The sequence below is a fragment of the Oncorhynchus gorbuscha genome, linkage group LG21 (genome assembly GCF_021184085.1).
Source record: "Oncorhynchus gorbuscha isolate QuinsamMale2020 ecotype Even-year linkage group LG21, OgorEven_v1.0, whole genome shotgun sequence".
Taxonomy (NCBI): domain Eukaryota; kingdom Metazoa; phylum Chordata; class Actinopteri; order Salmoniformes; family Salmonidae; genus Oncorhynchus; species Oncorhynchus gorbuscha.
This window is the reverse complement of record NC_060193.1, coordinates 27,260,961-27,277,016: the sequence shown is the minus strand read 5'-3', so window position 1 is coordinate 27,277,016 and position 16,056 is coordinate 27,260,961. Positions and strand designations below refer to the sequence as shown.

At 42.1% G+C, this 16,056-nt stretch overlaps 1 protein-coding gene across 1 annotated transcript; it reads right to left on the bottom strand.

Moving 5' to 3' along the window:
• Positions 1 to 52: 52 nt before the first annotated feature.
• On the bottom strand, positions 53 to 14,824 carry LOC124008155 (cellular tumor antigen p53-like). Its single transcript, XM_046319208.1, has 11 exons — positions 14,673 to 14,824; positions 13,445 to 13,605; positions 13,182 to 13,248; positions 12,710 to 12,925; positions 7,803 to 7,989; positions 5,586 to 5,698; positions 5,339 to 5,448; positions 3,614 to 3,744; positions 3,427 to 3,524; positions 1,718 to 1,821; positions 53 to 1,566 (listed from the first exon to the last, which is right to left on the bottom strand). Exons 2-11 carry the CDS (start codon positions 13,507 to 13,509, stop codon positions 1,479 to 1,481), a joined length of 1,179 nt encoding a protein of 392 aa, XP_046175164.1. The 5' UTR covers positions 13,510 to 13,605; positions 14,673 to 14,824; the 3' UTR covers positions 53 to 1,478.
• Positions 14,825 to 16,056: the final 1,232 nt, after the last annotated feature.

Sequence of the window (16,056 nt, the reverse complement as noted above, 5' to 3'; positions counted from 1 at the left end):
CATGTTAGCTTGTTTACATTTTTTTATCAACACAAAAGACTGAGGATTACAGTACTATTTAGGAAATTGCTTTTATTTGATTTTTTAAAGTTCCCCGAAATGTTTCCCTTTTCCCTAAACAAAAGAGCATCATGTCTCAGCACCAAATAACATCAGCAAAGAGTTTCCATCAGAAAACCATAAAGTAAACCAATATAAAATGTGCTTAATCAAGTATATCATAAGCACAGTATCAGAACTCTGCATAGGAGAGAGAAAAGACATTGGACAAATGCTGGAATTAGTACAAAATAATAAAAAAACATTTATTGAAAACAAAGAAAAAAACATTCTGAGAAGACAAAAATCATTTAACAGTTCCTAAAAGAACTTACAAAAATAGTTCCTAGATCAGCAGTACAAAAATGGGGAAAAAATAAAGACCAATGCCTCAATAGGACCATGATTAACAGGGAACCAGGTCAAGGGTTCAGGGGGAGGAATGAAGGCAGTGGTTATGTTTAGCAGGTATCAAAAATACTAACAGGCAATTGGCCAATTAACTGGTAACAAAGCATAGTTTCTAGGCAGGTCAAGATATGACTAGTTTTAATTGGTCCAAATCATAAAAGCACAAGCTAAAGTGCTCTTTGGGGGGCAGGTGAGGAGGAAGTCACACCAGATGGTTAAGGCAGGGGGGGGGGGGGGGGGCGCTACACTTAGGCACTTTGTGATGTACCGAAAGTGACTGGCATGGTGGTGGTCAGCCTATTTACCCAATCCAAACCCTAGGTCCTACACTTACACACTTTGTATTGTACCGAAAGTGACTGGCATGGTGGTGGTCAGCCTATTTACCCAATCCAAACCCTAGGTTCTACACTTACACACTTTGTATTGTACCGAAAGTGACTGGCATGGTGGTGGTCAGCCTATTTACCCAATCCAAACCCTAGGTCCTACACTTACACACTTTGTATTGTACCGAAAGTGACTGGCATCTGAAATATGGTTACAATTCTACCATTGTACCCAAGTACTATGAGAAGGTCTGGTAACACAAATTTCCTAGATGACAATATCCATCCGTACCTTTACCATTTATCAGTGTAGTAAAGAACCCCCAACTTGCAACCCCAAACTATTCACACCACTCTTGTTGGCAGACATTTTTTGTAGTGTTAAAGCTCATTTCCCACAATTCTACACATTTTGCCATGCCTTGTGTGTTCATATGATACCAAGGGATATTATAATTTTTGGGGCGGGACCCGAAGTCCGTAGTGACAACGTTCTGGTCCGGGTTTCGGACCGCGGTCAGCCTGTCGAGTATAGCTGCCTAGCTGGAGCTATTACCATCTTGCTAATACCTATCCTTTCAGACTTGTAAGAAGTGAATACATGTATTGCCTAGGGTTTGGTATTGGGCATTTACTTTGGAGTCACAATTTAATGTTGGTCTGGAATAGACAGTAGGGAAGGGCTGAGGTGTCCTGGCCTTAGTCGGAGTCGCTCCTCCCCTCCTTTGTAAGCATCCGTTTTCCGCTCTTTGGGGCCAACGCTTCTTGCTTGCGGCTCTTTGAGAAACTGAGAAAGAAAATACAGGACAAACACTGAAGGTGAGACAGTTTTAGAATTGAGAGGATAGAGCGAGGAAATGACAGATTAAGACAAGTGGGACAGAGGCATTTTAGGGAGAAGTTCCCGTCATCAAATTGTCTGCCGTTGGGTAGCTTACCCTTTCTTCTTGTATTTCTCCTGCTCAGCAGGAGGAATGCGATCCATCAGCTCCAGACTGTCATTGATCTTCTTGAGCCACTCATAGCGCTGTCTTCCACGAACCTGAAAGAAAGAGTGTGAGGGACTGTTTAAAATGGGCACCTGTCATGACTCTCTCCTTGGTGAGGATTACAGGATGACAGATAGCCCAAACCCCTCCTCTCCCAGAGGGGGAGTTGGCAGAGTTTTATGACATAAACTCCAGTCGTAAACTTTCTCTTCCACTGCAGTATGGAGAAGTCAAAAATCCCTTTGCTACAACAGAGAGACTTTGTTTGATGTTTTGGCAATGAACATTGGGAGAATATATTTCAATATCCAAATGTTGGGAATTATGACAGATGAAATATGGATAATTAATGTATATTTTGTGATGTCATTAAAATAATTAGAAAGACTATAACATTACATTTACATTTAAGTCATTTAGCGGACGCTCTTATCCAGAGCGACTTACAAATTGGACAAGAACTATAATTCTGAAAATGTACACATCCTAGTGATCAGGTTTGCATCGAAATGTTGTATAATTTATTTTAAGTATAAGAATATTTTTGAAATCAGAAATATGATTTTAGCCTTCTAAATGAGATAATGGCTTTTCATATAAACCTTGGCCAAGTCAATAACCACTCCCACGTGAGCACAGACATTGTGTTAACAAGATGGAACCACCTTTCAGACCAGAGTACTTAAAAAGGACTTGCTGAATAATTAACATATTAGTCCAGACAGCATGGAGCAAGTGGCTACACGGCTGGAAACGGTTCAAACTACAAGACCAGAAAATGGTAAGACCCTCAAACTCTCGACGAGTGACGAAGGTAAAGACTAAGACATGCACCGCATGCAGCTCTGCATGTAAGGTAGTCTAGGACAACTGACCAAGATGAGAGGGAAGGACAAATTCCTCACCATCATAGATACCTCTGAGGTATCTATCCTCATGAACACTCCCAGACAAAGATGCCTACAACTAAGGACATTGTGACCTCTGGTGGACAACCAGAGACTTACACAACCAGAGACTTACATCGAACCACGTCCCATAGACGGATCGAGTTCAACAAAGAGACAACACGTGAAAATATATACATTGCAATTATTTTTTAATGAGTGGACGTTCATGTGCAAAGTACTCATATTCCCATGAGCATAGCTTCCACATGTATGTATAATTAAGTTCACTCTCTGTCTCTCCCGCCCTCTTTCCCCACCGTTGTGTAACAAGCAGTCATGTCGGGTTAGTCCACTAGGGACTTTTCATTGCATTATGTTAGTAATCAATATAAACTGTAATTTTGTGTGATTATTTAGTTAGTTAATAAATAATTAAGCCAATTTGTGTATCACTGATTTATCACTTAGGCTATAGTTCAGAATGAGACTGATATGAGGAAGTGATATCAATATATTCTTGAGTTAATTCGGGAAACGTTAACTCAAATAAACTTCTCCTCTGGGGGTCCCCAAATGACTAATTAATAATTTGTTACATGATTAATTTAAATTGAGTAATAATTTAACGTAGAAGGTAATTATTCATTGAATAGCAGTAATCACATTAATGGTAGTCACGTCACACCTTATCACAACCATGAAATAGAGATATACAAATTCTCCCACCCAAAAGTGTGTTGGCCTGCGTGTGTGTGAGGTCCTCCTTACCTGCAACAAGAATACATTGTCCTTGTCGTCATCCTCAGTGCTGGAGCCGCTCTTGATCTTCTTACTGGTTCCCGGAGGCGGCAGGGACTGTTGGGACTCTGAGGGGAAAGGAGGCAAGGTCAACAGTGACATAGGAGACAAGGAAAGGAGGCCAGTTAATATTGTTGGAACATGGCCCCAGTCTTACTTCTCTTGGTGCCGTTGGTGTTCTTGGTCCCGTTCAGAGCTTTGTTAGCGTTCTCTTCCTCGGTCTTGCGGTCCCGACCGGGGCAGGCACAGACTCGGACCTCAAAACAACGGCGACCCAAAACCTGACCACTAGAGAGAGGAGAGGGGTAGAGAACTGAGAGTTAGGGGGGACAAACACATTATCACAGATGTAAAGATTTTCCCTCCCACAGAAAAGGGAGCCCTTTACATATAGTGGGGCAAAAAAAGTATTTAGTCAGCCACCAATTGTGCAAGTTCTCCCACTTAAAAAGATGAGAGAGGCCTGTAATTTTCATCATAGGTACACTTCAACTATGACAGACAAAATGAGGGGGGAAAAAAAATCCAGAAAATGGCATTGTAGGATTTTTAGTGAATTTATTTGCAAATGATGGAAAATAAGTATTTGTTGGCAATGACAGAGATCAAACGTTTTCTGTAAGTCTTCACAAGGTTCTCACACACTGTTGCTGGTATTTTGGCCCATTCCTCCATGCAGATCTCCTCTAGAGCAGTGATGTTTTGGGGCTTTTGCCGGGCAACACGGACTTTCAACTCCCTCCAAAGATTTTCTATGATCTGGAGACTGGCTAGGCCACTCGAGGACCTTGAAATGCTTCTTACAAAGCCACTCCGTTGCCCGGGCGGTGTGTTTGGGATCATTGTCATGCTGAAAGACCCAGCCACGTTTCATCTTCAATGTCCTTGCTGAAGGAAGGTTTTCACTCAAAATCGCACGATACATGGCCCCATTCATTCTTTCCTTTACACGGATCAGTTGTCATGATCCCTTTGTAGAAAAACAGCCCCAAAGCATGATGTTTCCACCTCCATGCTTCACAGTAGGTATGATGTTCTTTGGATGCAACTCAGCATTCTTTGTCCTCCAAACACGACAAGTTGAGTTTTTACCAAAAAGTTATATTTTGGTTTTATCTGATCATATGACATTCTCCCAATCTTCTTCTGGATCATCCAAATGCTCTCTAGCAAACTTCAGACGGGCCTGGACATGTACTTGCTTAAGCAGGGAGGGCACTGCAGGATTTGAGTCCCCGGCGGCATAGTGTGTTACTGATGGGAGGCTTTGTTACTTTGGTCCCAGCTCTCTGCAGGTCATTCACTAGGTCCCCCCGTGTGGTTCTGGGATTTTTGCTTACCGTTCTTGTGATCATTTTGACCCCACGGGGTGAGATCTTGCGTGGAGCCCCAGATCGAGGGAGATTATCAGTGGTCTTGTATGTCTTCCATTTCCTAATAATTGCTCCCACAGTTGATTTCTTCAAACCAAGCTGCTTACCTATTGCAGATTCAGTCTTCCCAGCCTGGTGCAGGTCTACAATTTTGTTTCTGGTGTCCTTTGACAGCTCTTTGGTCTTGGCCATAGTGGAGTTTGGAGTGTGACTGTTTGAGGTTGTGGACAGGTGTCTTTTATACTGATAACAAGTTCAAACAGGTGCCATTAATACAGGTAACGAGTGGAGGGCAGAGGAGCCTCTTAAAGAAGGTCTATGAGAGCCAAAAATCTTTCTTGTTTGTAGGTGACAGGCCTCTCATCTTTTTAAGTGGGAGAACTTGCACAATTGGTGGCTGACTAAATACTTTTTTGCCCCACTGTATATACGCACACAAATAAGGACGAGACAGACAAAGATTTCAGTATGAACAAATACAGTGAGAAGGGATAAAGAAAGAGACTTACTCCTGGGTCTCCAGCGTCAGGATGGTGAGGATGGGCCGTCGATTCATACCACCCATACAACTGGAGTTGCACATGAAGTTCAGGAGAACAGTAGTTGCCTCACTGCCCAGCTATACAAAGTGAAGATGCACTTAAACATACATGTACATTTTAAATGAATTATAGACCAATGAAAGTGTCAAGCAAACTGACGATTCATCTTTTATATTAAAACTAATACAGGAGACCAGAGAAAGGGGGTGTATACCTGAGGAGGCTCATAAGGCAGCAGCACGCTCTGACGCTTGGTGTTACCATCCTCCAGGTACTGAGCCCGCTGGCTCCCCTCCACCCTGATCAGGTGACTGCGGTGGGTCACACCTGACAGGAAACAGGAAGTAGACAGGAAGTGTGGGGGGGGGGTAAAGAGTCATCTCAGAACTTCCTGGGACTATCTTTTACACAAGGGGGAAATTATGCCTTGCAGGGCTGCCAACTTTAGGAGAAAGCTTGCAATGAGATTTCCTTTTGTGAATACCATTAGTGCCAGCGTGCCTTAGGGTCGATCCTCAATATAACATTAGCTTTGGGCAACAGGGTTAAGTAGCTTGCTAGCTATTTATTTTCATGAACTAAAGTTCAATTTCAATAGGCAAACAACAAGTGGCTACCTAGCTAATACTTACAAGGATTCCTAAAGCATTGCTAAGTATAATGAAAATGACTGCAGTTTTTACTCGTCATTGTTTCAGGCTGGTTGTCTTGGTGCTAGCTAGGTACCAAGCTAAAAGATAGACCGCAACTTCTGGAGTAGCTAACAAATGATGCTTTATTACCAACACGGTATTGTAAACGCATGATTCGTGGCCGGTGTTTGCATCATGCGTGGCTGGTGTTTTGTACAGCTTTGATAGTGCTACTGTATCTTTTTTGACACGCAAAGACCCAAAAGGCATTCCATTGTATGCATGTTGTGAAGCTAATAGCAGTGACACTATTACTGTGTAACTCTGGTAGGGCAACGTAAGAAATAGCTCACTTGGTAGTGTTAACCGGTGCTCGACCAGTCGGCGAAAGCCAACATCACCCACGACAGAGAATGGTTGACTGTCAAGGACAATGAATTCCATTATCTTTGCATTAATGGATTTCGCATTGGAGTTGTCTCGCTGAAATTTTGTTACCCTTTCAAATGACTGCTTGACTTGATTGCTCGATCCACACAGCAGACATTGTGGTTTAGTTTAGGAATGCTATGTTGCACGTACAGCGCAAAATTTTAGGTGGCGTCATTACATCATGCATCTTCGTTATATAGGTAGGCACGTCAGCTTTGACATCAGTTTTGCATATCGACTGTAAACTAGACCGGCCGATACCAAGGTTGGCATTTTTTAGCTATATCGGCCAATTCCGATATGTTCACCGATATATTGCGAGTCCATAAAGTAAATATTTAATCCGTTTGGGTGAACTATCCCTTTAAAATAGTACCTAGAGGTAGCTCGCCAAGATGGTTGGCCACCCCTGATCTACGTTTTCCAAATACTGGGAGTTTGAATATGTTCATATGACATTTGATTTGTACAAATTATCCCACATTCAAGACAAATCTAAATGAACCATCTTCAGGTGGTTGAGACTGATTTGCAAAACCTTGCCATCTTACTCTAAAAAGGCAATATCTGTTAATACATGCCTACCATTTCTGCACAATACTTATATGACAAAACAGAATATTTGAGGCAAGGGGCATTTCAAGAGAGCCTATTCTCATTTTTTGATTTAGCCTACAATTAACACTGTCCATAAATGCATAGCCCTCAATTTTTTAATAATCAAAGACATGTTGACATATCACATTTCAAATATCCTAATTCCACCAGAAAAATTGGTAAGAAGTGAAATAATAAAAGGGGAATAACAGTAGTGTTCTGAGATAAGCCTACCATTACTTACATTAGCTATTGTCAAAGACTAAATTAATTAAACGGATGAGATGACAGTCTAAATCTGCCCCTACACCTAACCCAAAACGATCTTTCAATGTATTGATCTCAAACTAGAATCAGGCACACATTTGGGTTCACAATCAGTTTGGGCAAAACAAGGTTCATCATTTTTTATTTTTTTTAACCTTTATTTAACAAGGCAAGTCAGTTAAGAACAAATTCTTATTTTCAATGACGGCCAAGGAACAGTGGGTTAACTGCCTGTTCACGGGCAGAACGACGGATTTGTACCTTGTCAGCTCGGGGATTTGAACTTGCAACCTTCCGGTTCTTAGTCCAACGCTCTAACCTGCTACCCCATACAGTTAGACAAAATCAGGTGACTCTACCAGATTCCAGCTGAATACTGCATGTTCATTCATTACAACCTAATGAACTTAGTAAGAAATTGTATCAGTCTGCTTAACTCCCAACATGGGCAAATTACTTACTAACTCATTTTAGAATTTTTACCTCAAGACTAAAACACACACCTTCATAGCCTTCAGACGTGCTCTGGTGGTGGGGACAGCGGCTGACCACTTCGGACACATGCTCTGACTTCTTGTAGATGGCGGTGGCACGGAGGATGGCTCCTGGCGGGGGCTCCTTGGTCATCAGCACCTCCACTGGGCAGGTCTTAGCCCGCTGGCAGTACAGCTTGATCAGCTGCACAGAATACTGGGGAGGGAGGGAAACATTGAACAATCAGTATTTTGTCCCAGAGGAATTTCCCTTTGTAAAAGAATAAAGATGTGAATTGAATTTATGAAGAAAAAAAATAGATGCTTAATTACTTCACAGGTAGTCACTATCAAAGTTCATACAAATACAAGTGTGGAAAAACACCCATAGGAATTCATAGGAACAAAATATTGCTTTATAATTATATTCTAAATAAATCATAAATACCTTAACGAAAAAGATGCATTTTACCCTTGTTTGAAACATGCCCGGTCATGTCAGACCCATACTTTATTGCAACCAGCCTGCAACTCCTCAGTTACAATCATAGAGAGAGGACTCTAGTGCCCAAAAGCCCGTTTTAGCATGGGAAGTACCATTGAGGAGGTTCAGCATTTCAACAGACAACTGGGTGGGACTTCCCATGGCAGGGTTCCCCAACTGGCAGGCCACGGGTCAAATGTTTTTTTAATTTGTCCCCCAAGTTCTGAGCCAAAAAACTATATTCCCATGCATAAGAGACACGTGATCATATACAAATGGAAGCAAGGTTTGAAAGAATTATGTTTTAGTCAAATATCTGGTTTGGGCTTCTTGCAGTTAATTTTCAGCCTACAAATTAATTTAACAATGTTACAGCCCACCGACCATCCGATGAAGAGGGAAAAATTAATATATAAAATCAGCCCACAACTGAATCTAGTTGACCCCTGTCCTATAGGTTAAGGAAGGATCATATAATTCCATCCAGGTCACCAGGAGTGATAGCCACTGAATTATACTTGTAAGGAAACATTCCATAACGGCAGGTGGCAGTAAACCGCCAACCATGGCTTTATACCCGTCCTAACAACACACTCTCGGTGGCAGTGTGCACTCTTTCAGTTAGTTTGGCCAAATAAAAGTAGAAGAAAATGTACTACTTTAAAAATGGAGATGACCTCCATGGCACTGTCCGTGCTTTCACAGACGCAATAATGGGACAGAAAAATAAAAATAGAATCTTATTCATTTTAACTAGGCAAGTCAGTTAAGAATAAATTCTTATTTACAACCACGGCCTACCCAAATCAAATCTAATTTATTTGTCACATACACATGGTTAGCAGATGTTAATGCGAGTGTAGCGAAATGCTTGTGCTTCTAGTTCCGACAATGCAGTAATAACCAACGAGTAATCTAACCTAACAATTCCAAAACTACTACCTTATACACACAAGTGTAAAGGGATAAAAAATATGTACATCAAGATATATGAATGATTGATGGTACAGAACAGCATAGGCAAGATGCAGTAGATGGTGTCGAGTAGAGTATATACATATGAGATGAGTAATGTAGGGTATGTAAACAAAGTGGCATAGTTTAAAGTGGCTAGTGATAAATGTATTACATAAAGATGCAGTAGATGATAGAGTACAGTATATACATACATTTTACATTTACATTTAAGTCATTTAGCAGACGCTCTTATCCAGAGCGACTTACAAATTGGTGCATTCACCTTATGTATATACATATACATATGAGAAGAGTAATGTAGGGTATATAAACATTATATTAAGTAGCATTGTTTAAAGTGGCTAGTGATATATTTAACATCAATTTCCATCAATTCCCATTATTAAAGTTGCTGGAGTTGAGTCAGCGTGTTGGCAGCAGCCACTCAATGTTAGTGGTGGTTGTTTAACAGTGATGGCCTTGAGATAGAAGCTGTTTTTCAGTCTCTCGGTCCCTGCTTTGATACACCTGTACTGACCTCGCCTTCTGGATGATAGCGGGGTGAACAGGCAGTGGCTCGGGTGGTTGTTGTCCTTGATGATCTTTATGGCCTTCCTGTGACATCGGGTGGTGTAGGTGTCCTGGAGGGCAGGTAGTTTGCCCCCGGTGATGCGTTGTGCAGAACTCACTACCCTCTGGAGGGCCTTACGGTTTTGGGCGGAGCAGTTGCCGTACCAGGCGGTGATACAACCCGACAGGATACTCTCGATTGTGCATCTGTAGAAGTTTGAGTGCTTTTGGTGACAAGCCGAATTTCTTCAGCCTCCTGAGGTTGAAGAAGCGCTGCTGCGCCTTCTTCACGATGCGGTCTGTGTGGGTGGACCAATTCAGTTTGTCTGTCGATGGTTCCATAGAATGAGTTGCAGGGGGCGTGTATTTGAAGGCAGAGCAGCCTAACCACAAGACTAATAGACCTATTATAGCATGCTGGCATGAGAGTCGCCATGGAAACCATTGTGCTATTGGCTGTTTTTATCCAAAAACTTCAGCCAAAACCTTGAGTTTTAGCAAATTGTCACAAACTGGATTCCACTTGAATGCAACCACGGAGAATCAGAATGAATGGAATAACTTGTCTCCATCTGAGGTATGGTAACCACAATTTACTGTAATTGATTGGAGACCATTAATTTAAACAGGTTTTACACAATCTAAGTATTCATTATCGTTGTGATAAAGCCATTCATAAAAATAAAAAATTCATCCACGCGAAAAGGCAGCATAAAACATTTTAAAGTAATTCCAAAAGTTATGTTCATCAAATTGAAAGAAAATATATATCAGTGAATGTACACTGAGCCTGGGCTTCTAAGGATAGGTCGTGTCTCATTCCTATTGCAGTGCCGTTTAATCCTTTACACTCGTGGGAACTGCTCTAAATGGATTGGGCAACATTGAAACGTTTCCTACAGAAGAAAAGTTCAAATATGATCTTAGTGTTAGCCTTTCACAAGGACATTCGTAGAAACAGATCGTAATTTCAGCATGTTCCGCTGTGAATTTAATTCAAAATAGACAAACTTGAGAACAACCCAGGGTATGACGCCATGTCATCTTCTAACTATATCAAACTGTGATCATAAATGTTGACACTGTATATGACAGGAGTTTTATGACACGTAAATGTGAAGTGCACATTTGGACTCGCAGGTGTTTTGCTTGTTTGTATGACATCAAAGGGGCATTTATAATCATCCTCAATGTCTCAGCTTTCAAAACACATAGAGTCCTCTTAATTTACAAAATTTCCCTCAAGACAAAAAAAATGTGCTAAAGTTGACCAATTAGTGGGAGGGGTGGGGGCAACGTCTTGTTGCATGCGGCGCTCAAGTTCAGGACGTCTGTCAGTCAAAACCCATACAGTGCAGTTACTGTACAGCCACACCACTCCACTTTAGGTGTTTATTAGTGCCCAGATTTTCCATCGATATATGGGTACTAGTGTAAAGGGTTAAGACTCAGCTGTAACAGGAAACAGGTCCTTTTCATCTTGAGGGTCAAAAGACAGGTCGCTCCTACCAGGTGGCGTGGCGAGAATCTGTCTCCTCACCACGCGCTCTCACCACTGGTGTCCCCCAGGGCTCTGTGCTAGGCCCGCTCCTATTCTCACTATACACCAAGTCACTTGGCTCTGTCATAACCTCACATGGTCTCTCCTATCATTGCTATGCAGACGACACACAATTAATCTTCTCCTTTCCCCCTTCTGATGACCAGGTGGCGAATCGCATATCTGCATGTCTGGCAGACATATCAGTGTGGATGATGGATCACCACCTCAAGCTGAACTTCGGCAAGACGGAGCTGCTCTTCCTCCCGGGGAAGGACTGCCCGTTCCATGATCTCGCCATCACGGTTGACAATTCCATTGTGTCCTCCTCCCAGAGCGCTAAGAACCTTGGCGTGATCCTGGACAACACCCTGTCGTTCTCAACTAACATCAAGGCGGTGGCCCATTTCTGTAGGTTCATGCTCTACAACATCCGCAGAGTACGACCCTGCCTCACACAGGAAGCGGCGCAGGTCCTAATCCAGGCACTTGTCATCTCCCGTCTGGATTACTGCAACTCGCTGTTGGCTGGGCTCCCTGCCTGTGCCATTAAACCCCTACAACTCATCCAGAACGCCGCAGCCCGTCTAGTGTTCAACCTTCCCAAGTTCTCTCACGTCACCCCGCTCCTCCGCTCTCTCCACTGGCTTCCAGTTGAAGCTCGCATCCGCTACAAGACCATGGTGCTTGCCTACGGAGCTGTGAGGGGAACGGCACCTCAGTACCTCCAGGCTCTGATCAGGCCCTACACCCAAACAAGGGCACTGCGTTCATCCACCTCTGGCCTGCTCGCATCCCTACCACTGAGGAAGTACAGTTCCCGCTCAGCCCAGTCAAAACTGTTCGCTGCTCTGGCTCCCCAATGGTGGAACAAACTCCCTCACGACGCCAGGACAGCGGAGTCAATCACCACCTTCCGGAGACACCTGAAACCCCACCTCTTTAAGGAATACCTACAATAGGATAAAGTAATCCTTCTCACCCCCCCCCCCTTAAAAGATTTAGATGCACTATTGTAAAGTGGCTATTCCACTGGATGTCATAAGGTGAATGCACCAATTTGTAAGTCGCTCTGGATAAGAGCGTCTGCTAAATGACTTAAATGTAAATGTAAAAGAAAATTACATTGAAAACACATTCTCTTATGCTTTAGGTGGGTTACAGGAGATCAACAGCAACATAGAAAACAAACAAAAAGAAGAGTAATTCTAAAAAAGCATGACTTGGGGAGTGAAATGTGGCTCCAATACCTCAGTAAGGCCTACTAGTAGTCACTTGACAGCTCAAGACTTTGCTTACAAGTAGCCTACTTGCAGCATACAATATTAGTGCTTTTTACGTCTGTGTATTTAGGCATGTGCAGTAAGCCATATGCATGACACTCACGGTGGAGGTGACAGACTTGGCGGTGCCAGACTTGTGGAAGCGCAGCTGGAAGCCGTGCTCCCCCGGGTAGTCGATGGTGGAGGGGACGGTGGAGGCGGAGGGAGGCACGCTGTCCAGGGGCGACATCAAGGGCTCCACGGCCAGGGGCTCAGGCAGCTCAAACAGCCCCTCATCAAAGTCCTCGTGGAAGGTGGCCTCGGGAAGTACGGGAGCGAGCTGTAAAGGATGTATACGCATGCCATTTATGAAGTTAGCAGTTGCTTTTTGGATTTCTGTCTGAATACTTAAAAAGATGAGTGTCCAGGCTAACCATGTATGGATATCAAATTGTCAGACAAAAGCACAACCAAAAAGATCTTATTCAAAGCCAAACAATCACTATACTACTAAGGGGGAGAAACCATTAGTCCATTCTAAAAAGGTGTGGTATCATAAAAAGATTTCCTTTACATTAGGATGTAGACAAACTTACCGAGACATCCAGGTCAGACCAGTTTCCAGTCCCAAACGGTGGAATATTGGACCCCTGAGTAGACATGCTAAAGAAAGGAGATACAAATCACAGTACAAGTAAGTCTTACCTAAAAGTAGAAGAGGTACTGTAATACATTATATGAAGTCTCTAGGCTTCCACTCACACGCAACCATCGCTGTCCAGTCTTAAGTAGCTACATTGGTGGTCCTAAACATAATTACATATATGTCTGTGGGTTCTAAAGGTTGTTCAAAACTTACTTGGTCTCCCAAAGCTGCTGGAAGGACCCCTGGCTCATGGGGAAGCTCAACTCCTGCTCTTCCATCCTGTATACGTTGACTCTCGACTGCTCACTGGACCGATGGGAGGGGAGGACTGGACACAGGGACTCTAGGCAGGAGATGAAGAAAGGCGATCCGATCTAGGAGAGAGAACACCCATGTGATTAAAACAAATAATACTAATTGTTGTAGCCATGTGTCTTCAAAACAATTAGTCAATGGTACGAAAAAAGGGGGACCAGTGGGAAAGTGTGGTGAAAGGGGGACCAGTGGCTTTGAAAGGAAAGTAGACATGTGCCGCTGGAATACAGCCCTGAAGATGTGGAGAAGAAAGCAGAACATAGAATGCAGCGGGAGGGTCTGGTTCACATAGACAAGAATTGGGTCAGACTGCTCTGGTAATGACTTTGACATGGTTGGCAATTATATAAGATACAGTATTTCAGTAAGAGTTGTGTAGGCTAGTAGTTAGCTAGGTGAGAAATTGTGTCACGGTATTAGGCTAATATTTGTTGATCAAGTGCCTAGATAACTACCCTATGTTTAATCAATAAATATTTCCTCTAAAATCTAACTCAAAAGGTAATGGACAGTTTTGCATATTTAACAAACTAACGCTACCCTCGACTAGTGATGGCTTTACAAATGTTGACTAGTTGGGGTTTCAAAAACAAATTTGACGTTGTATAGCTAACGTTCGCTAGCTAACCTTATATTGTAACATTGCATCACCTAGATAACGTTAGCAAGTTGGTTGCTTAACGATTTACATTCAATTCTGAATTAAAAGTGACATAAGTTTATCAACAGCCTGCTACCTAGTCGTCTTAAATATTTTACGAGGGACTAACACGAATAAATAAAATATTGTACAAGTCAAGTGCCGGTCTAGCATGTTGTCCTAAATTAGCTAACGTTAGTTGGGTAAGTTAAACGTTAGCGTTACAGTAGCCACTCAAAACAGTCGAAAAAGTAAGCGACATCTAAATCCCATGTCATAACTATCTACAATATGTAGTTACATATTTATACACCAATACAAGATGCAAACTTTAGCCACCAACTTCAACTAGCTAAATGTAACGTTACTCTAGCTAGCTCAACTGTGAGCTTGGCAGGCTGCTTCGGAATCCCCGAGGCGATTCACAAACTTTTATTCACTAAAAAAATACTATCCTACGCTGTCTTAAATAATGTAATTGTATACCTCGCCTCCCGGTGATGAATATTTTCTTGCAGCACCTAGGTTCTCTGTCAATGCAAAAGTGTCAAAGAAACAGCAGCTCGAAAGCAAAATGTTTTCCAGTGAAAAGCGTGCACTTCGGGGATTTCCAGAAAACCAGATTAGAGGAAGGGAGGGCCACGCAGAGTTCACAGGCCTCCAATCAGAGGCGCGCCCATCGGGGTGTGATTTTTTTTGCATGAAATAGCGCGAAATGTTCCAAATCAAATCATAACTGGGATACATTTACACCATGACAGCGCAGTTTCTAAACAATACTGTATGTACTGTTTTTGAGAATCGTGCGGAAACTATACTGACTGAATGCAGGAAGGAGGCAAAAAACAGTGTCACTAGCTAGGTTTCCATCCAATTGGACAGATTTTCATGGGAATATTCTAAAATCTGCATTAAAACCAGTATGCGCATTTTTTCTCACCAGGATGTTTCCATCAAATTGACTTGTCTCAGATAAAACGCTGTGTGTGATGACAAAGTGCACATAAAAATACATTTTGCGGTTATTATTTTCCCATGTTCTGAATAAAAAAGACAAGTTTAATGAGTTTCCATCGCATTTTCTATTCAATCTAAAAAAATAAATAAAAGGTTCATGGAGGATCCTTTAAGGAAGGGCTATTCAACTCTTACGTCATGAGTTCCTGGAGCCTGCTGGTTTTCTGTTCTACGGAAAAGTGAATTGCACCTACCTAGTGTCCCACGTCTAAATCAGTCCGTGATTAGAGGGGAACAATGAAAAAAATCCGGTGGTACTGGCTTCAAGGTCCAGGGTTGAGTTCTTCAAATGGGCGGAACTCCTATAAATTATCTTATATCTAGACTCACGCAAGCTATCACTTGTTTACGATTTACAGCCTATGTCCGTCGACTAATACTGTTTGAGTATTAATATAGAGTATTACTATTACAATACAATTATTATTCTGTCCAAACCATTATATTGTCTTTAGTTTAGAAACTAGACTTGTTTCCCGATATTGGGAGTGTCAGAGGTGTTCTCTCCCCTAGGGTTTTGGGTCTAGTTTCTACTTTTTATTCCATTTTTGCAGTTCACACAGTTATTACAGTGTCTTTTTGGTCCTTAATCTATAACATCAAACACCATCAAAACACTTACTACTATTAATGCCTTATATATGCATTACAACAAGCGGTTAATTACCTTAACGTAGGCTGACCTGGTTGGTCCCCAAAGAGTATGTTCTTCCACTCACAATTTCTCTAGAGGCTTATCCAATCACTCAGTATCTGTTTCTCCTACTAGAAGTTGTAATATGATTTACTGATTAGTGAAGAAAACTGTTAGAGATCAAGACCTTTTGTAACCCCACTGATGCTATTTAGCCAC

Excerpts from the sequence above, each read along its gene's own strand:
- LOC124008155 (XM_046319208.1), bottom strand. The coding sequence starts at position 13,509 with ATGGAAGAGCAGGAGTTGAGCTTCCCCATGAGCCAGGGGTCCTTCCAG. Across the intron at positions 7,990-12,709 it reads CCAAGTCTGTCACCTCCACC|TATTCTGTGCAGCTGATCAA; the intron begins GTGAGTGTCATG and ends CTCCCTCCCCAG. Across the intron at positions 5,449-5,585 it reads TGCCTTATGAGCCTCCTCAG|CTGGGCAGTGAGGCAACTAC; the intron begins GTATACACCCCC and ends CACTTTGTATAG.